The sequence below is a fragment of the Amblyomma mixtum genome, chromosome 3 (genome assembly GCF_055824585.1).
Source record: "Amblyomma mixtum isolate Tamu chromosome 3, ASM5582458v1, whole genome shotgun sequence".
NCBI lineage: Eukaryota > Metazoa > Arthropoda > Arachnida > Ixodida > Ixodidae > Amblyomma > Amblyomma mixtum.
This window is the reverse complement of record NC_143014.1, coordinates 31,976,917-31,997,794: the sequence shown is the minus strand read 5'-3', so window position 1 is coordinate 31,997,794 and position 20,878 is coordinate 31,976,917. Positions and strand designations below refer to the sequence as shown.

Here is a 20,878-nt window from a genome sequence, read left to right as displayed (position 1 = left end):
TAGCCAAGAATAGCCAGTGCCACTTCTGCCTTTTCGCGCTTCTCAATCTCATTCGGCAGTCACGTGCTATCTTGGAAGCGGAACACATCGATCTCAAGGTCAGTTAACATTGGTTGTGGAGGCGGTGCTCGGATGCAATCTAGAACCAAGTGCCAGTGACATCAGCCAGTGAAGTGGAACTGAAGAGGCTCGAAAAGAAGCAGATCTCCTCGGCAGTGACGAAAATGAGTTACAGATGGGCATCTATCGATAGTCCGGGCTGGGCGGAGCAGTCATCTCTATCCGAACTAAAATCCGACGATTAGATGTCACCTTTTCACACGGAGCTGTCACTTGCATCTACAAAGTCAAGTTTCGATGCTTAGGAATCGCAAGAACTGCGTCATTGTGGAAGGCCGATCGACACAATGGATGAAATTACCAATTCCAACCGCGGACAGAGCACCACGTCACCCGGTGTCACTGGCTCTGCCTCGTCCAGGGGCGACAGCAGTTCACATGCTCATGGTGGACAGCGAGAGTAGATGACAGCGTGAACGGACAGGAAAACCAGTTGTGTTAAGCCTCTCCCTCCTGTGTGTCATCCTCTCGTTGCCTTCTACTGCCCTTCTCGCACTTCCCTCCCGAGAGTAAGGCAAATGCCGCACCCCACAACTGCACCAGCACAAAGGAAATGGGCAGGCAATGGAACCGCATCAGCCACACCTATTTAATGGCACTAAAGTGCCCCCATCCTACTAAAAGAGAAAATAAGCGAAAATGCCAATAATTGAGGTTATTCAGGCAGCTCGCTCGGGGATGAGGGTGCATTATGAAGAGTTGTACTTCTGAAAGCGCAGCAGACTGCATCTCAGGCGGCAGTGTGAAACCCACGTGCCCATTTTTGGCTTGCGAAGCCTGAGCCGTCCCCGGACGAGGTGGAGCAAGTGACGTCGGGTCACGTGGTGCTGTGTCAGCGCCTGGACGAAACCGATTTCGTCCATCGTGTTGATGGGCCTTGAGCAGCATCAGCACAAAACGAAGACATCACCTTGAACACCACACTAGCCGTGATTACCCCACGTTGACAGGTTTTGTTGGGAGTTTAAAACTGCCCTTTTATATGGCTTATGAAAAAACCGTATCCGAAACTTGAGTACAGTTTCTTTGCAACATACTGGATAGAATTATTTGTCCAAAAGCAGCCTGAATTGTGCATAATTGGCCATTTTGTGCCATCGTTCAAATTGAATGATTTTGATAGGTGCAGTAAGGAAAGAGTTAAAGCGAGCAAAGGATGGATCTAGTGCTTCATGAAGCGAAAGAACCCGGCTCTCAATGTGTGCCGGAAGAGTATGGGGAAAAGCTGCTCTCATTTCAGGAACTCATTATCAAGGAGTGCTGAGAGCATGAGTACCTACCCTCTCAGATTGTTAGCGCCATTCAAACCCCGGTTTGGTTTGACACATCCGAGAACATGACTGTAGAGGCGGAGGGGAAGAAGGGCGTCCATGTTCTCACAATAGGGGCCGGAAGACAGTGATGCACGGTTATGCTTTGCATCACAGGAGATGAGCATAAACGATTGTCTTACATTATTTTTAAGAGAAAACGTGCGCCTCCAGAGCGATTCCTTGATGGCACCTTTGTTAGAGCAGAAGAAAAAGGATGGATGACAGATCAGCTTGTGACAGACTGGTTGATGTGCTTTTGGAAAAAGCAACTAGGTGGTAATCTTGGCATGTGTTCCCTACTTGTCCTGGATAGCTTTTCAAGGACACCTGCCAGAGAGTGTGCAGCAACAGCTCTGCGCGTCTGAAACGGACTTGGTCCTCATAGCTGGAGGTATGGCCGGCGTGCTTCAGCCACTGGATATTTCGGTAGACCGACCATTTTTAAGTGCGGATTTCACCGTTCATACACTGAGTGGATGGCAGCAACCGTCCACTGGAAAACACCGACTGGTCGGCTGAAGAAGGCATCCCTTGTAGATGTGTGCCATTGGATCCTTCAAGCGTGGGGTACGTGTGTTTCCTTCAAGACTGTGAAGAAAAGCTTCAAAGTCATGAGAATCTCCACCAAGCTTGATGGGACAGAGGATAACCTCATCTTGGACAAGGATAGTTCGAGGTCTCACCGAGTACGGAGGAGGACCAGAGGTAATGTGCCTGTGAGCTCGTGAAAGTGACACGCGTTTTTTTTTTTTTTTCTCTCTTCTGCTAGCATGTGCAAGTTTTTTAGTTTAATAAAGGCATATACTACCGAAATGTTTATTTTTGTGTCATTTTCTCAATGTGATGGCCGTACCCCCGAAAAATACAGAAGCCATTACATGCATATATACAGTAGTTTGTTTTGCTCCTTGTTTATGGCTGGTATACAAGTAGTAATGGGGCTGTTTTTTTTTCTGTTCTTTATATAGGTGAAGTGATGGTCTGTGTTCTGGACTACAAGCGTGAGATGGGGCTTTGGCACGGCGTGCTTGCGGTATGTAATAACTTTGTTGCAGCTTGATGTGCTCTTCAGAAATTGTTTCATCTCCTGGTGCCACAGTAGTACAGCGATGCCATTTGTACCAAATAGCCTTAGCAATGCCATTTTAGCAGCGTTACTTCAAATGCTATCTGAGCCCTTAAATTAGCTGCATCTACACCAAAATTAGCGCAAGCACAGAAAAAAAAATGGGATGAGAGAAAGGTTAACAAAAAAGTGATGAGGGCTAACATGTTGCTGATGTAATATGATGCGAGTCTGCAACAAACTACTGGCACGCTACCAACAGTGTTACAATAAGGAATGCATTCAAACTGGAAGGAATAGAGGTGTGGCATTGGGCAGCGTGCACTTGTAAAGCAGTGCCTTTAGATTAGGGTGGTGACATTTGTCACCTAGTTAATAAATACATCTCCTGAGATGTCTTTTTTTGAAACCGTTATGGTGATTTCCTTCCTCCTTGACTAAACTGTTGTCTCACTCTTTTCCGTGAACCTCCTTCTACTCACTTCTGCCTTCTGCAAATTCCTGCCAGTGGCTGTTCTCAAATCCCAAAGTGTCCCAAATCCCCTGGCTGACCTCACATACAGGAGGATGAAGGACCTCACGCTACCTATATATGAACGTGCTCCATCTCTTCCCTGTCCTGCATACAGCAACAGCCAGTATTGCGTATGGTGTGAAATTTATGCAAATAGCATTTCATTTTCAAACACACAGCCCTGGCCTCAAAAAGTAGAGTAGTTCCTCTGAAATTGTCTAAAAAGGCATCTCTTTTGAATTTATTATTTTAGACGTCCTTTACATCTCTGTAGTAAATTGGTTATTAGGAAATGAAAGGCACGGGTACTGTCTTACTTCTTGGTGGACACCTCGACCGCACCGTGTGGTGGAAGTGAAAGAGGAAAGAGAGAGGTGCCATAGTGTAAGGCTCCGGCATAATTTCGACCACCTGGAGATCTTTAACATGCACTGATATCGAACAGATATCGCTTTTGCGTTTCGCCTCCATCGAAGCTTGGCCGTTACGGCTGGGTTTGAACCCAGGAACTCTGGCTCAATAGCCGAGCAACCGCCGTGGTGGCTCAGTGGATATGGTGCTCGGCTGCTGACCTGAAAGGTGCAGGTTCGATCCCGGCCGCGGCGGTCGAATTTCGATGGAGGCGAAATTCTAGAGGCCCGTGGACTGTGCGATGTCAGTGCACGTTAAAGAACCCCAGGTGGTCGAAATTTTCGGAGCCCTTCACTACGGCGTCTCTCATAGCCTGAGTCGCTTTGGGATGTTAAACCACATAAACAATCAATCAATAGCCGAGCACCCTAACCACTGAGCCACCGCAGCGGGTCTCTATAGTCAATTTATCTATTTCCTTCCACCAATGAACCTTTTCTGGATCTCTTACTTGATTTCAAGGCTTCCCTACTGTCTTGCTGTTCCCTTATTGTTATCTGTATCTGCTCGTGAGGTGTTGATTTATCCTTCACTCAGTGTTGCTACTACAGTAGTATAAGTACCAGGAAACTTGCTACCTATTGCTTCTCCTTTATTTGCTTTAATCATTTTTCGGGCTGACTCTTGCTTTTTGATTTCCATGCTTTAAACGTCTACTTGAGTTATTGTATTAGTCATATTAGTACCACATGTGCTTAAAGCTAGCCTGGCAACTGTCTTCTTTATTACAAGTATAAAATTTTTACTGGATCTGAGAAACACAGCATTGTTTGTGAACATCAGACCCAACACCAGTGTGTCTTTCTAGGTGCTGTAGACTGCTTCGTATTAGTGCAGCTACGAAAAAGCTCTGTTTCATGAAAGTTGAATCTATTTCGCTTTCTTCGTTACTTCCATCTTTTGGTCCCACATGTAGTCCCATAATTTATCGATGTACCGAGATACTTACGTGGTTTAACTGTAATGTCTCTAATCTGTAATGTAATCATGTTGGGCTCATCATCCTAAACTCTAACACCAGAGTTTACGCTCTAAATATTAGTTTTAAGGCATCAACCTCCTGTGTTTGGTATACACCAGTCCTGGTTAGGATTTTGTTTCGAATTGGCCTAATTGTCGACATGGCAGATTAAAGTTTAATCTACTCAATTCTAGATTTCTTTCGACTCCTGCAGGTCATAAAAAGTGATAGTGACAATGAACATCCCCACCCATTTCCTTTTCCTGTCTGTACACTTCGTGCACCGTCTATCTCTTCCCAAGCCATCACTATATTGTTCTCTTTATAGATTTGTTTTAATGAGATTAGTTCTACTTACCACACCCGCTTCTTTTAATGCTTGCCATGACAGAGTAGCTTACGTAGTCTAGCCTCCCTTCTTATCTAGAAATGCCATCCACTGTGGTCATTCTTCAGTTGTAACAGTTTGAATGCATTGGGTCAAAGCAAACAAGTTATCTTCTAATGGACAATCTTGCTTGAAACCATTCTGCAATTTATAACTCAGTCTCTTCAGCACAGTCCTGCAATTTGCCCTTGAGTACATGCATTGCTATTTTCAACTGCAGGTGACCCAGTGCTATCTCTTTTTCCCTGCTTCTGTGTAGGGGGTCATTGCACTCTTCAAAGAGCAGTGCAGAGCTTTTCTCGTCTCATTTCCAAGTATATCTATTAGTCTCATTGGTATATGTTGTGTGAACCTGCATTTTTTCTTGGCTGCTTTGAAACAGCTACCACTAGATGGCTACCTAGATAGCTACCAGCTATCTGTTAGGTGGTTTGAATATGTGTTTCGTTGTCCTGTTTCAGCATGCAGGGCAATAATTAAAGCCCAGTTTTGAGTTATGCATACTGTTTTTTGCCTTAGAAGACTAGAAACAATGTAGAGTACTTTAAGAGCAGTACTAGTTGTACACCTGAGATGCGCACCGAACAAACAATGTGTACGCTGAAAGAGGGAAAATATAGTACAGCAAAGGTTAACTGATACAAACTGATATAATATAAAATGCCTGGTACTAGTGAAGAATATCAAGTATAGTCATGTCCCGTTAATACGACCTCCATTACTATTGACGGCTCGAATTATGGGCAATTATTCTGGGGACCAAACTTTCTTAATGCATTTGCACCTCATTAATACGGAAACTCGGTGTCTGGACAATGTGTGGGGCGAAAATGCACAGAGCCCACCAGGCCCTCGTATTTCTGTCGCTTTAATATGGACAGTGATGAGAACCAAATCTCTATTGCTCCATCCATATGTTCTCTTTCCAGTATTTGGAAAGCAGGACACCAGCTAAAGGTTGCACTGAAGTGCAGATGGCTCAGTGATGGCCACTTTTTTTGTGCTTTCATGTTTTACAGTGCCAAGGTGCCCAGTTGACATCCCATTCGGTTTGCTCTCATTCATGAATTGATGTGAAGAATGTGAAGCTGGCAGCAACTAAGTACGAATGTGTACTAGTGGTTCATAAAACGCAAAGAGTCATGATAGAATATATGCCATCATGCCATGAAATGCCGTCACGCATGTGATGTGCCAATAGGGACTTCAAACTGCGCCACAATATTTAAAAGATAATGGTGACCAGAATAATGCACTTCGTAATCCAAAGGTTTCGTCAGTTTCCACTTCACTGGCTACCACTGTGCACTGAAGCAGAACTTAATTACAAAGCGTTTTTATTTCTGATTTTTTTCCCTTCATAATTCGTTATTATGACGGCTCACTTTATGAACAGTTTTGCTCAGGAACCAGTGTCCATACTAACGAGGCACGACTGCACATTGTTTTCTCAGGGGCGAGTGCCTCAATTTTCTATTTATACATGGAATGAAAGTTGTTAACTTTCTCTCTTTATTTTTTTTACTTGATAGTTAATCCAAGAAATGCAGGCTGATTATATGTGCGTATCTGTAAACTGCTACCAGTATGTTCCATGCACTTGTTTGCGGTGTTTTAACAGAATTCCTGGTGGTGCCTAACTTAGGGTGCATGTTCGGCAGCATCTAGCAGCTGCATAACAAACTGCTCTTACACATACAGAAAAGGACTTTGAAGGTTTGTGGGAAGCTCTATTTAGCTAGAACTTTTTAATGCCACATTTTCAGTGATTTGACTAGCGATCACTAAACAACAGTGAGTAAATCTGCCCAACACCTAAAAGGTGGTTATGTAAGCAGTGTTCATTAACCTTCAGGTGACTGAAATGTGCAAGTCTGCTGAATTTCATTCTTTGAGTGGAGGTGCAGTTGTTGATTACACCATGAACAACATTTATGTGTTATGCGAATCAATTATACTTTTCAACTGCATTTCTGAGTTTTGTATGTGGCATGTTATGTATGTCAGAATCTGTTACAGATGCTTTGTATTTGCTGCAAGGTCCAGCTACAAAATCTTGAATTCTGTTTTTCACCAGTGTTAATTGTCCTTCCTTTGGTTTTTAATTTTCAGAGTGTGTTCAATGGAATGCATGTCATCTTCATACCCTATTCATTGATGAAAGTCAACCCAGCATCGTGGATGCTGATGATAACCAAGTTCAAAGGTAAATGGCTATTTGCTGTATCGTTGCCATTTTATTTTTAATTATGAACAAAGTGAGCCTTTTGGTTCATGTCACTGTCGCTGCTTCTTTGAGATGCTCGGTTACTTTTTTTTTTTCAATGTAAGCTTATACCTAGGTTCAGCTTATTATACCTTTTCTGAAATCATATATATTGTAAAAGCATGCAATGTTCATGTATACTTCATACAGGACAAGTATTTTGGAAAAGCAGTTTTTATGTGTTATGCATCATGGTAATGAATTCTCGACGTGCTATGTTTGTCTTACAACAGTGTTGACGTGTCTGCTGCATATATCCACAGAAGGTATTTAAGTGCACTGATAAAATTGGCAGGATCACATATTGCAATACTTAGCAACACCTGACTGCTACAAAGCTTTAATTTTTTTTTTATTGCAAAGTTATTAATAAGGAATAAAAGAAAAGCAGTGTGATTTGATCTGAAAGTTGCATGGCTCTGGTGTGCATGGCTGTAGAAAATGATGGATGTCACAAAAGTATAGGTAGTGCCATTTCTTACGGGGTTTTTACTGTGTCTAATTTAAATCTTTCATTAAGCTAGGCATGTGCGAATAGTCGTTTTTTGGTTTGAAGTTAATAGTAATTTCCTTAACATAATTTCAAAGCGAACATTGTGAATACTTCTGGCACACAAAAAAGGTTGAACGGCCCAATAGACATTTTTAAAACCATTTAGTTTTCTACCACTCAAGGCCATTAGATGGAAAAAAGAGAGAATGCATTGAAGCTTTGTCACTCCCAGTGAAGCTGTGTTGACATTCTACAAAAATGGCCATCGGAGATCGGGGGAGCCGACCTACATATGGTGCCAACGTGGCTGTGGGTTATGTGGGGCTTCCAACTGCTGGTCTTAATTGTGAGTGCATCGTTGGGCAGCTATTTTTTGAAATTATTTTTTTGAGTTGGGGTACGCATCACGGTGTCATCCCTGAGGCGATACATTGAACTGAAGCTGCATGAAGCAAGAGTTCCAGACACATTATTTATTCAAGACGAATACTTCCAGGTCTTGAGTACCAATCATCTGAATAGAATCAAATATCAAATACTTTACTATCGGACCGAATATTAAAATTTTTTTATTATTCACTCAGGCCTGCATCGCATTTCACCTGAGAGTAGTTGCCCTCTCTCTCTGTGCTGCCCTTGCACAACATGGTTTTTGAGCATTTGCTGCTGCTGGCGTTTCTGCAGCCAATGTTGCTGTGTGCAAGTCGAGGGATTTGCACTGGGGTCTGCTGGCAACCAAGGACCACAAGGACGTCAACCTGAGCTCCCTCCGGTTATTGCTTGTGGCTGATGGATCAAATCCATGTGAGTTGCTGTGCTCTGCCCATAAGTTCTGTCATATATTTGAAGCACTTGATTGGGAGCTCAAATGCTGTTTTTCACCTATGTTAATGGTACTTTCATTCAGAATCACTGTACACACAGGAGCTTAGCTAGATAAATTAGCCCAGAGACGGTCTGGCTTCAAAAGAGTATGGACACCAAATTTTTGCTTGCATGCTTTCTTCTCTGTGGTGATGCATAAGACATTAGTATACATAAATTGCCACATGGTAGTCACCTACGACTACACATGATTCTAGCAAAACAGTACGCAAAAAAATGGGACAGAGAGTAGAAGACAGAGAGAAGCACTGACTAACAACTGAAGATTTGTTGCTGTGCTCATTAAATACCGTAACAAACTTCCTGTAGCAAAGAAAGGCAAGGAAAAGTCCTTTCGTCACTTCTTGTCATCATTAGTTAACAAGGTATTCAATTTCTTTTCTTGTCAAAGCCATCGATGGGATGCTTACACATGTCACACCCTTCATTTCTACGGCACACAGCTTGATATAGCTCGTGCTTGTGATAATAATTATATTTCCCCAGAATCTTGTAGCTTCCAAGGCGTGGAGTACGGTCACCTTCAGTTATGTGCTTAGCCAGTGTACTGCCATTTCCCACGTCGATAGTGATGGCATATTCTCTTAGGCGGCCATTAACACAGCGTCCTGTCTACCCCACATAAGACGCTGTGCAAGACAGTGGAATTTCATAAACCACCTCACTTTTGTATGGGGTGAATTTCTTCTCAAGCTGCTTTTCACACTGAGGTACACTTGAGCTGCTGTTATTCAACATCTTGCTTGGCATAAAAGAGCGACTTTGGCGCAGTCAACACTAGGCAATGGCCCATGGTTTGTGGTATCCTGCATTACTCTGCTGACCAGTCACATTTGTAAACCAAACCATCCTTTTGATGCTTGGCTATATCAAACAAGCTACAAGCATCTAAATTCTTGAGCTTATAATTTTTCTGATGGTTATCTTCAATTCAGTTCAATTCAGTTTTATTCACCACACGTTTCTGGATGGTTTCCTGGATAAAAGCTGCAGCTTGACTTGGTCCAGGGAACTAAATACAAGGCATAGCGTACAACATGCAACAACTAATTAGGAATCATCTGTGACTGCAAAACATAATAAACATAATGGTGAAGTACAAAGCACAGAAAAAGTACGAAAATCAAGAAAGTCAAGGTAACAAAAAAAGCTTTACCAGAGGACTAATTTTTGTCATCGAAGAATTTGGTCACTGCAGTCTTAAGTTGTGTCCGACTAAGAAACTGTTTAGGTCATGTGAGGCATGAAAAGACTGCAATGTAACCACTGATATGTCGGCTGTTGTCATTTCAGATCTTGAAGTAGGCTGGCTTAAGAGTTGTAGTGAATTAAAACTACCTATCAGCAATTACCATATAAACGCGTGTAAGGGCCATACTCTTTTTTTTTTTCAGTTTCGAGGGTGAATTTTTAGGGAGCGGCCCATAGGCACAATGTTGGAAAAAAAAAAAAATTTTAAGTAAAAACACCCCAATCGGGGAATGAGTGGCATTTATTCTATGTTCAAGCGTCACTTGCGTAGTCTTCAGACTCCGAGCTGGTGCTGTGTTCTGGTGCAAGCTCATCCCACAGTCGCGCAGCGCGTCCGCTGTCAATGCGTAGCCGTTGTTCCGCACTTCCATCACATAGCAGAGCAGCTGTTCTTCCAGTTCGGGAAACTTGCGCGGCTTGCCTCAGGAAGCCTGCTTTTTACAGCTTGTGTTCCTCAATGCATACTTTGGTTGCACCATCGTCGGACGCACTTCTCGGCCACATCGAATTTCCTGCCCGTGGCACGTTTGCCGTGGCCAAAAGCAAACTTCCAGCCATGTAGCTGTTAAGGTGCTTGCCCATTGTGCTAAAATAACAACGCTCGGTGGCAGCACACGAAAGCCACAACTGCAGCGAACTAACACGCTACCACAACTCCCGTGCCTTTGACAGCCACAAAAAGCTGGAGCTGGTGATACTGGTGCTAAAGTGGATAGCGGGAGCTCGCGGCGGGAAAAAAAGTTGACGATGATGTTGATGAGACGCGGCCTCGGGCGCCATTCATGGGTGGCACCTGGAAGCTTCTATGCGCGTGTGTGGCCTTCGTGATCAAGCGCGCCATTGCTCGCAGCCGGACCTGATTGCAGAGGCCATGGCGCGTGCATTTCATGGGTCATGGAAAGTTTGGGTGTGGCCCTTACACGGATCTTTCTTTCTTTTTTTTTATATTTCCTTCAGGGAAAACAGGGTGCGGTCCATACACAGGTGTGGCCCTTACACGCGTTTATACGGTATATTGCAGTTTTTTAAAGCGTTCACTTTTCTTAGCTCATTCTGCAGTTTCACAGTGTTGTTGTTGTGTGGTAGCATTGCCGCCTGAAATGCAGACATTGGCAGCATGCCAAAATGTTGTGCGCCGATAACATCACAGCGTGTTTATTTTTTTGATGGCAGCTCCGATGGCCGTTCAGCATACAGCTGCGCAATCATAGGTGAATGCGCTCTACAACGCGGTAGGGTCCATCATACTTGAAAAGAAGGTTTGAAGAGAGGCTAGGTGTGGTAGAAGGTACGCAATGAAAGCCGGGTGGAAAACTATCAGAAGTGTGGGTGGTGTCGAAGTTGAATTTTTTACAACCCTGCTCGCTGGACATGAACGACCGAGCGAGCTAACGGCACTCCTCAGCGTGCTGCTTAGAAGCTTCTGAGATAGTTGTGCACTCAGACTCATCAGGCCGGTAAGGAAGTACAGTATTGAGCGATGAAGAAGATTCTCCTCTGTAGAGAATAAAAAATAGTGAGAAACGAGTGGTGGTCTGCACTGAAATCAAACCCGTTTTATTTCTGTAGCGACGTTGTACTTGTCTAAATACGGTGCTTCCACAAGACATAAACGATGTCGTAGCGCCTGCAGTGGCGTAGTGGTTATGTTGCTCAGCTACTGACCTGAAAGACATAGGTTCACTCCCGCAAAAGGGACAATAAGAGCGAGAGGTAAGGTATTTTTGAGTGTTTCTTTTGTGCTTAGTAAGCAGTCAGAGAGCATAGTGAGAGCCATGCCATCACCAACAACTGATAGAGTAAAGACCCTAATATAGTAAATATTTTTGCTGGTCCGAGCTACTTTACTATGGAGGGGTTCTACTGTAGTCTGCGGATGGTAGGCCACCACGGCCTATCTTCCTCTTTACAGTTTTTTATTACAAAATGAGGCAACAATTTCAAGAATGCCTTCTGCCAGTGACCTCATGTGTCAGTACTTCACACGCAAGTCTTTTTCGTCAATCACTGCTTGGCTCCACCAAAGAGTGGAGTTCAAGAAGCTGTCAGTGAGCATCTAGTCCATCTTTCTCCACTTTTGCACAAGTTTCTTGACTTTCTACTTCGTGCTGCTGGCTTCTTTGTCCCTCAGAGAAAACTGAAACTAAAATGTGAAGTGGTAGCGGATTTCTTGCACTGTTTTCAAGAACTACACATGAGGTTACAACAAATTTCTTGTTACTGAAGAACACAGCTATATAGGGGTGCTATTTATATTACTGTAGTGCTATAGGCATAGCACTGTGCCAATAAAAGTTACAGTAACCTTCAGATTCGTTTTTCTCAATTTCATTTTTTTCGTACAAAATACACTGTCTTATGGAGAAAGTTACATGTTCCTTTTGAGTTGTAACCATGACGGTGTTATTGTTCTATTCATATTGAATAGATCTAGCTGATGGTGCTATTTATTTTTGCTCTAATGTTGTTTTCTAAGTTATAATTTCCATTTATTACAAAAAAACATTACGTAAAAATTTTGCAGTCAAGTTTGCATCTGTTTCTTTTGCCTGTGAAACACATTGAGTACAATGAATGTAGTATCACTGGCTAGAGCAACTCTCTGGCATTTATCTATGCTCTTTGTTTTTGCCTTTGACAAAGTGAAGCTATCAAAAAGCACCGTAAGAAATAGGCTAATTGCATAATTTCAAAATTTTGTACCCCTTGATCTGATGCAGCCATTCAAAATCTAATTACCTATTTGGAACCAGCAGAAAAAACTGAACAATTTCTGTTAAGCTTCATTCAGTTTGAACCAAAAGCAACAAAAATAGTTTTAAGACGTCTCTCCTTAAAGAAGTGTACACACCTGATTTTGGTGGCATGTTTTCTTCTCTATAATGATGCTGAAGACACTATGCATGAATCACCATGTGGTATTCACCTACGGCTGCTAAATAATTTATAATCCAATTTTTCTGCCATGCTGTTCCGGTTTTGGTTTCAACAGCCGAACGATGGCTGTGACGTCAAAGATAGGTTGTAGGTCACATGAGGCATGGAAAAACTGCGATGTAATCGCTGCTTCATCATTTTAATTCACTACAGTGCTGAAGCTAGCCTTCCTCAATGGCTGGAATGACAGCGTATGTAGAAGCATCAGTTGTATTGCAGTTTTTCATGCCTCACGTGACCTATAACCTCTCTTTGATGACACAGCCATTGTTCGGCTGTGGAAACCAAAACAGCATGAGAAACCAAAACAGCAGTCGTAGGAGGATGCCACGTGGTAATCTGTGCATAATAATGCCTTACACCTCATTAGAAAGAAGAAAACACGCACCCAAAAGTTAGGTGTCTGTACTCCTTTAATTGGTTGGCATGATTTTGTGTGTTACTGCGAACATTAAGTGTTGCTCCTGAATTTTGCCCAGGGTCTCTGTCCTCTTGCGACCAGTTCATCAGTGTGTTCCACAGTCGAGGCCTGCACCCAGATGCCGTGTGCCCATGTGCTGCCTCGCCCGAGGCATTGACAGTTGCTGTGCGGCGGCCAGGGCGAGTGGGTGCTGGCGCCAGCGGTCGTGGTGTCCTCTCCATGGCAGCCCTTAGTTATGGTGTCATCCGGGTTGACATGGAGAACAGCCTCACCTCCCTCACACTGCAGGACTGTGGTCACATCCTACCTGGAGGTATGTGGTGTAGCCCCTTAGTTGGGGGGACATCATGTGCTGCTTTGAATTTTGCCTCCTTGCAGTAGCTCTGCCAAAATGCCATGAATGATTGTTTTCTTTATGCCCAGCAGATACAAATATGAATGTAATATGGGAGAAACTTTAGAGCTTCACAGTCAAACCCGAATATAACAAACTCGAATATAGCAAAATATGCTTTATATCGAACACTCGGCAATTCTTCTAGCATTATACTTGTAAAATATATTTTTTATAATGAACTACGCACTGGATATATCGAACTCTTAAGCACCCGCGATCGGTCACTAAACGCCCACCAATGCTTTGCTGTGCCGGCTCTGGGTAGTCTGAGGGCAAAAAATTAGCAGTGGCTTAGCTCAGCCAGGCCAGGATATACATAGCAAAAGCAGTTGCGTCTACTGACATTTCGGTAGCGACAAGCCGTTGTTGGCATTCAGCAGCTTGGCGGCGTCTCTTCGCGAGATGTTCCTCTTGTTCTAAAACCGCTAGGTTTTACAGTGACTTGATCAAGGCACCATCTGTACGTTCAGCCTAGGCTATCGGAAGTGCATGGTTGTACAGCTTTTAGTGGAACTGTGGGTTAATGACAAGCTGAAGATTCATTTGCTGGCTGCGATTGAAATGATCAGTCATGCTGGGAAAACGTCACTCGAGACGCTCGGAGCCTTTGGCTCGAGAGAACTGCTTCCATCATGCTGGACTGTGTCATGAGGGTGCGGAAGCTGCGAGTGCGGTGCGTGCTGCGCAAGATGACAGTGGTGTTGCCACGCTGTGGGAAGAACTCGCCGATGTTCCGGACGCTGTGCCAACTGAGGATGCCTTCGATGATTTTTTGATGGTTGACGACCACGTAGCTGTGATAGCAAACCCGTTGAACTCTGAAATTTTTTCTAGAGTGCTGGTGTCTGGTGCCACCCCTGAGGAGCTGCCTCCGGACTGCTCCGGAAGATGATCACCCTCACCCGACGCTTCGCGATGCCATTTTTGCTACCAGTGTGCTGTCACAATACTGTTCGGGAACACAGGGAAATGGACAGGAGTTTGTTGAAATAGTGTTCAGGAAAGAAAATCACTACCTACTGCAAATAGGTGTACATTTCTCGCCAATAAATTACGTTTGGAGTAAAATTCATGGTGAGTGGAATGGTTTTCCTTCCATCAGCGCGTTTTCACTCCGCTGTTTGCGACCTAATCTGTGACGAATTTGGTACTAAAGTTCGTTATAAGTGGGTTCGGGTATATCGAATTATTCCATATAGCAAATAAATCACTTTGAACCACACTGTTCGTTATAACCGGGTTTGACTGTATCCACATGTGACGTAACTAGAAACGTTTTGTCGAAGTTATCATGGGCACTGTGCTTTGTGTTTATTTATTGTCATTGGTTTAGCCCCCCCCCCAGCACTGCTTGTTCTTTTTACTGCTCCCAAAGACATTCACTTTTTAGACCAGTCTTTTTGTACTTGCCAAAAGCTGTCATTACCATCATCATTAGCCTGACTATGCCCTCTACAGGGCAAAGGCCTCTATATCTCTCCAATTAGCTGTGGCCAGCTTATCCCCACAAACTTCTCAATCTCGTCCACCCACCTTAACTTTCTGCCACCCAGGAGTATAAAGAAGGAGTAAGCAGGCACATAATTTTTGGTGGCATGTTTACTTTGCAGTGAGGCTCAAGACATTACTATACATGGATCACCATGTGGTGTTTGCCTATGAATGCTTAATAATTTATAATCAAATTTTTCTTTCATGCTGTTTCGGTTGCGCTTTCAACAGCTCTTTGATGTCAAAGTTGTGTTATAGGTCGTGTGAAACATGCAACAACTGCACTATAATCTCTGCTTCTTCATTCGTTGTTATTCCAGCTATTTAGGCTGGCTGGCTTTAGCATTGTGGTGAATTAAATCGAAAAAGCAGCGATTAGTATATCGCAGTTTTCCCTGTTTCGCGTGATTTGTATGCAACTTTTGATGTCACAACAACGATGGCTGTGGCATTGTTGGCTGTGACCGTTGTGGATGTCACAGCCACTGTTACAGCCACTGTCGAAGCCAGCTGTTAAAACCGAAACAGTTTGAGAGAGAAATTCGATTACAAATTATTCAGCAATCATTGGTGAATACCACATGTTAATCTGTGTATATTAATAACTTATGCATCATTGCAAAAAAAGAAAACGCCCACCCAAAAATTAGGTGTCTATATTTCTTTAAAAGCGTAAGTGGCAGGCTTCTTAGGAATGGTGGCTTGCATGTATGCAGTCCACTTGCAGAGTGGCTGAAGAACAGTTGAAGCATTCAGTAGGAGCTGCTTTAGGCTACCCTTATATCTGCTGCATGGTATTTCACTTAAGTACTTTCAAATTTTTGCTGGTGCACAGGTTGTAAACAGTGTGTCTTGAGTACGTGGAGCTGCAGTGAGCCAAGGTGTAGATTCATGTTGTTTGTTTCGTGTAGGTAGCTGGTTCATAAGCAGAACACTGTGCAGTCTGAATCCACTCAAGTATCAAGGCCATCGATCCATCTTGTCTTGAGATGTGGCAGCGATGTCTTTGGAAAACTATCCGGTTATGCCTAGTTTGATTTTGGGAATTCACTCTCTCTTCACCCTGAAGGAGCTTCTGTATATGCTGTGGCAAAAAAGACTTGCTTCTTTTGCATTGCAGTCTGTGGACACTTTCCTCATTTGCCCCAAAATTTATGCCTATAGTACTTTTGCCAGTGGTGTCAAAGGAAAACAACCATTCTTTCAAATAATACTTAACACTGCTTTCTTGATATTGAGATATTGACACTGCAGTTTGATCTAGGTGGCTGCAGTGGCATAACTCTGGCACAACAGCTTGGTAGTACAGCTGTCATAGTTGCATAGAGTGTGCACGGCAGGTTGTCGTGGGACTCACTTTAGCTAAAACTGCAATGTTAGGGGTGATGTGCAAACCTCCTGGTGGTAGTGGTCATTGCTTTTATGTCATATTGAAACCATAGGTGTGAAAAACTACATTTTGATGCAACTTCTAGTCCAAATATTGTTGGAATCCTTATGTAATAGGAAACGCATGTTAAAACCTCCGAAAGAAAGGAGCACGTTCATGCATAAATGCAGGTTTTTACAGAAATACGCAAAATCTACATGCATTTAAAGCCCGTTGTAATACCGAGAACAGTCTGTGACTCTTGATGACTCGAATAAAACGAATGCACATGGAGGCCCGTACCCATGTCCCATACAGAACAAGACAAAGACAGATAAGAGTTTCACTCCGCTTTCCTTATAGTGGCCCACATGTACTTGGGATGGGAGACTGCGATATTTTATTTTTCTTGCATTTCTTTTTTATATGTTATCTCTCCACGGGCAAACGTTCGTGGAGTTCCCAAATTTCTGAATTCAAATGTCACTGGTGCTTTTTGTTTTCATCTCTCCTGTACAGCTGTTGCTGCAGTTGTGAAAATCAATGATGCCCCTTACCTTTGCAAGACAGATGAAGTGGGTGAAATTTGTGTGAGTGCCTCAACATGTGGCTACTCCTACTGGGGACTCCAGGGTCTCTCAAACAACATCTTCAAGGTGAGAAGGGCTCATTTTGTGACCCTCTGTAAATGTCTCAGTGGCACTGTAATACAAGCTGCCAGTGCACCCTATGCTTACATTTAAAATCATCCAGAGCACTCCAGTGCGTGAGAAAGACATGCTTCTATCTGCATCTTGGTGACAAACACTGGCTTGGGAAAAATAAAAAGAACATTGTTTTTGTCATGATAATAACTCAGGCTAACATGGGCATTTCACTGCCCCCAAAAGCTCAGGCTCTTCTTTTTCAGGAGAAAGAAGAGGACACTTTTGAGGGGCATTAAAGTAAATTTTGGTTATGGCTGCATGTTGTAGAAGAAGCCATATGAAATGTTACTAGACCTTTCAGCTCTGATCCAGAGCTTTCATTTGATTCTAAAATTCACAAATGCAGCCAGTTTCTAGCCACCCGATAAGCGCTCGTTGAACTATTTGCTTGATGTAATGCAGTCTCAATAATTAACTGGCTTTGTTTATTGCTGTGCAAATTATTTTTGCTTGTTATCTGAAGTTGCTATTCTTTTCTCACCCCAAGATGCAACCTCTTCATCCTGATGGAAGACCAGTGACTGACCAAGCCTTTGTTCGATCTGGGCTACTGGGATTTGTGGGACCAGTAAGTGCAGTCGCTTAAATAGCCTATGACGCTCCTAACTTTTTCAGTGGCCTGATTTGTTGATTCGGGGATGATCAGGAAAGGGCTTCTCTCTTGTGTACTGCTTAATAGGAGGGAGGACAAAAAACATTGATTGCTGTTCCCTTGGTAGTAAATTGCATTTTCGTTGTGGGAGTCTCATCAGAAAGTTCTTCTTAACACCACCTTGGAAACTCTGCACATGCAAAAAGCATCAGTGAGCAGGGCAGCTCATTATCACACTGTTCCACAGTATCGTGCGGGACGTTTTTGTCACATAGTGCATGGTTTAGCACGCTGTCTAATGTATTTTTTTAGGGGACGTGAAAATATTGAAATTTTTTAATATGAATTGAATACAGATACGAAAACGCAATGTCTTAGAATAAGAATATCGAATTGAATTTTGAATATCTGTTCAGCAAGAAAAAAATGTTTCAGGAAAAGATATAGGCAAATATTGCTGCTCTTATTTATTTATTTATTTATTTATTTGTTTGTTTATTTATTTATTTATTTATTTATTTATTTACAGTAGAATCTCGATAAACGGAAATCGGTTAAACGGAACTACCGCTTAAACGGAACAAACGCCTCGCGATTGGTTGGTTTTGTATTAAGCCAATGTAAAAAAAATCTCGTTAATCGGAACTCAAATTTTGCGACCACCGCGTTAACGGAACCGAAAAACTCGAAACCGCAACTAGTTGGACAAGCGCAGTGCCATCGCGGTACGCATCAATGCTCCCCTCCTCCTCCTCCCCGCGTCACCTCTCCGGTTTCCGTCTCCGGCGGTTTCCGGTTTGCTCGTACACTGCCCTCCGCATCGCTCGCTCGCGTTCACGGCGGTTGTGTTCAGTTAGGCCTAAGCCCTAGAGCTTTTGTTCGGTCCGATGGCAGCGCAAAAACGACCGCACAATGCACTTGCGTTGGAAAGGAAGATGGAGATCATCAACGACTTCGAGAGTGGTCGCTTCACGAAAACGGCGCTAGCGACGAAGTACGACGTCCCCAAAAGCAGCCTAACAAGAATTCTTCAGGACAAGGACAAGCTGCGGGAGGCGTTCGAGACGTCACGCTTTGGTCCTCAAAGAAAACGACTGCGAGCGGCTGACCACGAAGACTTGGAGAAATGCCTGGTGCTTTGGCTGCGCAGAGCCCGCAGTGAAAACATCCCAATCAGCGGGCCACTAATTCGTGCAAAAGCGGAAGAATTTGTTCTTCACCTCGGCATCGAGGGTTTCTCGTGCAGCGAGGGGTGGCTGACCCGGTTTAAAGAGCGCAATGGACTGGTGTTTCGTGCTGTTTCAGGGGAAGCTGCCGCTGCTGACGCGACGGCATGCGGAGACTGGCGAGAAAGACGGCTGCCCGAGATTCTGGAGGAATACGATCCAGAGAACATCTACAATGTTGATGAGACTGCACTCTTTTACAAGTTGCTCCCCTCAAAATCGCTATCATTTAGAGGAGAGAAATGCACCGGAGGGAAACTGAGCAAGGACAGGCTGACCGTCCTTATCGGTGCCAACATGACGGGCAGCGATAAGTTGAAGCCGCTAGTGATCGGCAAATCGAAGCATCCTCGTTGCTTCAAAAACGTCGCAACCTTGCCCGTTTCATACCAGGCCAATGGCAAGGCGTGGATGACGCAAGCCATTTTTAGTGAGTGGATTTATCGCGAGGATGCGCGCTTCTCTCGCAACAAGCGGAAAGTTTTGTTCCTGGTGGATAACTGCCCTGGACACGGAACTGTGCCAGGTTTGAAGTCCATACAGCTGGAATTCCTGCCAGCGAACACCACAGCACTGCTGCAGCCTATGGATCAGGGTGTGATTCAAGCGCTCAAGTCGCGCTTCCGCAAAAATCTTCTTAGGAGGATGCTCTTATGCATGGACCAGGGGAAAGAGTACAAGGTAGATGTACTGCGTGCCGTTTACCTCCTGGATGATGCTTGGCGGCAGGTTAGTGCAACCACCATTGCCAGCTGCTTCAGGCATGCGGGGTTTGCCGCAACCACAGAAAAACCCAGCACACAGAGTGAGCCTGATGATGTTCACGACGCAGCCGAGGAAGATTTGCTACTAGAGAATTGTGCTGCGATGGGCATTCAACTTGATGAATATGTCCAGATCGACAGCGATGTGGCAACGTGCCCAGAAAATACCGTGCACAGCATTATAGCTGATGTCTGCCCCCCTGATGAAAGTGAAGACGAGGAGGAAGAGCTTGAAAACGAGACCGCTGACTCTGATCCTGTGGTGACACCTGCGCAGGCGGAATCGGCAGTCCAAATGCTGAAGAGTTTCTTCCAACGAGAAGAAGGTTCGGAAGTGTTTCTGCACAGCCTGTCAAGTATGGGTGATGCCATTAACAAAAAACGGCTGCGAGAGCTCAAACAAGCAAATATAAAATCCTTTTTCACTAGCCAATAAGTGGTAATTCCCACTCTTTTGACATATTTTTTTTTAAATTTCAGTACTAGTACTACTGGAAAAAAAATTCACTGCTTATTTTTCTCTAATAAAGTTTGTTCTCATAGTGTACCGTTCTCCTTATTACCTAGATTTCGCAAATTGAGATCCGCTGAGACTGCCAACTGCGCGCGCGCGCGCCAGCCGCGTAGGGATCACGCGGAAGCGGATTGCGCAATGCTGAACCTATTCTCTCTCTAAACGAAACTCCTGATAAACGGAACATATTTTCCCGGTCCCTTGAGGTTCCGTTTAACGAGAGTCCACTGTATTTATTTTATCTCAACTATTGTATGGTCTTTGCAACTGAAATAAAAACTAGACTGACTCAGCCTACATAAAAACATATGACGGGCAGAGAAATGTGTACTACTTGATTAGGCAGCATAAAAATACGCAACTTGTAATTTGGTCATGCAAAATGAAATCCATGAAATGACGCATGACTAGTGATGAAAATAATATGATGGCTAGTAAAACCTTATTGATTCAGATTTCAGTGGACCAGTAGAAATGCTCAGATTATCCGAAGGTCAATTTATTAAATGCCCCGCACCTCTCAAAAAGAAAAACGCCAAAAATGTGAAAATGCAGTCAAGCCTTATGAGGAGACTCCATTGCAAAAACACCACGGAGCCTGTGACAAGTGCATAGTTCCGGCCCGCTGGAAGAGCAACATGGACGTTAGCCAAGGGAATGCACACTGGCGTTGTGGCGGCAAGGCTGTTTTTAAAAAGGGAACAGCAATGACCAGTGATTCGACATCCAAAAGTGGCATGGAGCTGGGTTCGGAGTCTTCCAGCGACCAGTCAATGCACAGGCCAGCAGTTC

At 43.8% G+C, this 20,878-nt stretch overlaps 1 protein-coding gene across 7 annotated transcripts in view; it reads left to right on the top strand.

The window, feature by feature from the left end:
- Window positions 1–20,878, top strand: part of DIP2 (disco-interacting protein 2) — a 191,275-nt gene that overhangs the window by 127,293 nt on the left and 43,104 nt on the right. For all 7 annotated transcript variants that reach the window (XM_089578587.1, XM_089578589.1, XM_089578592.1 and 4 more), the window contains 6 exons: window positions 2,402–2,466; window positions 6,886–6,979; window positions 8,217–8,336; window positions 13,085–13,339; window positions 16,803–16,939; window positions 17,478–17,558. In XM_089578587.1, coding sequence (XP_089434713.1) covers window positions 2,402–2,466; window positions 6,886–6,979; window positions 8,217–8,336; window positions 13,085–13,339; window positions 16,803–16,939; window positions 17,478–17,558 — 752 coding nt within the window. The remainder of the gene's footprint in view (window positions 1–2,401; window positions 2,467–6,885; window positions 6,980–8,216; window positions 8,337–13,084; window positions 13,340–16,802; window positions 16,940–17,477; window positions 17,559–20,878) is intronic.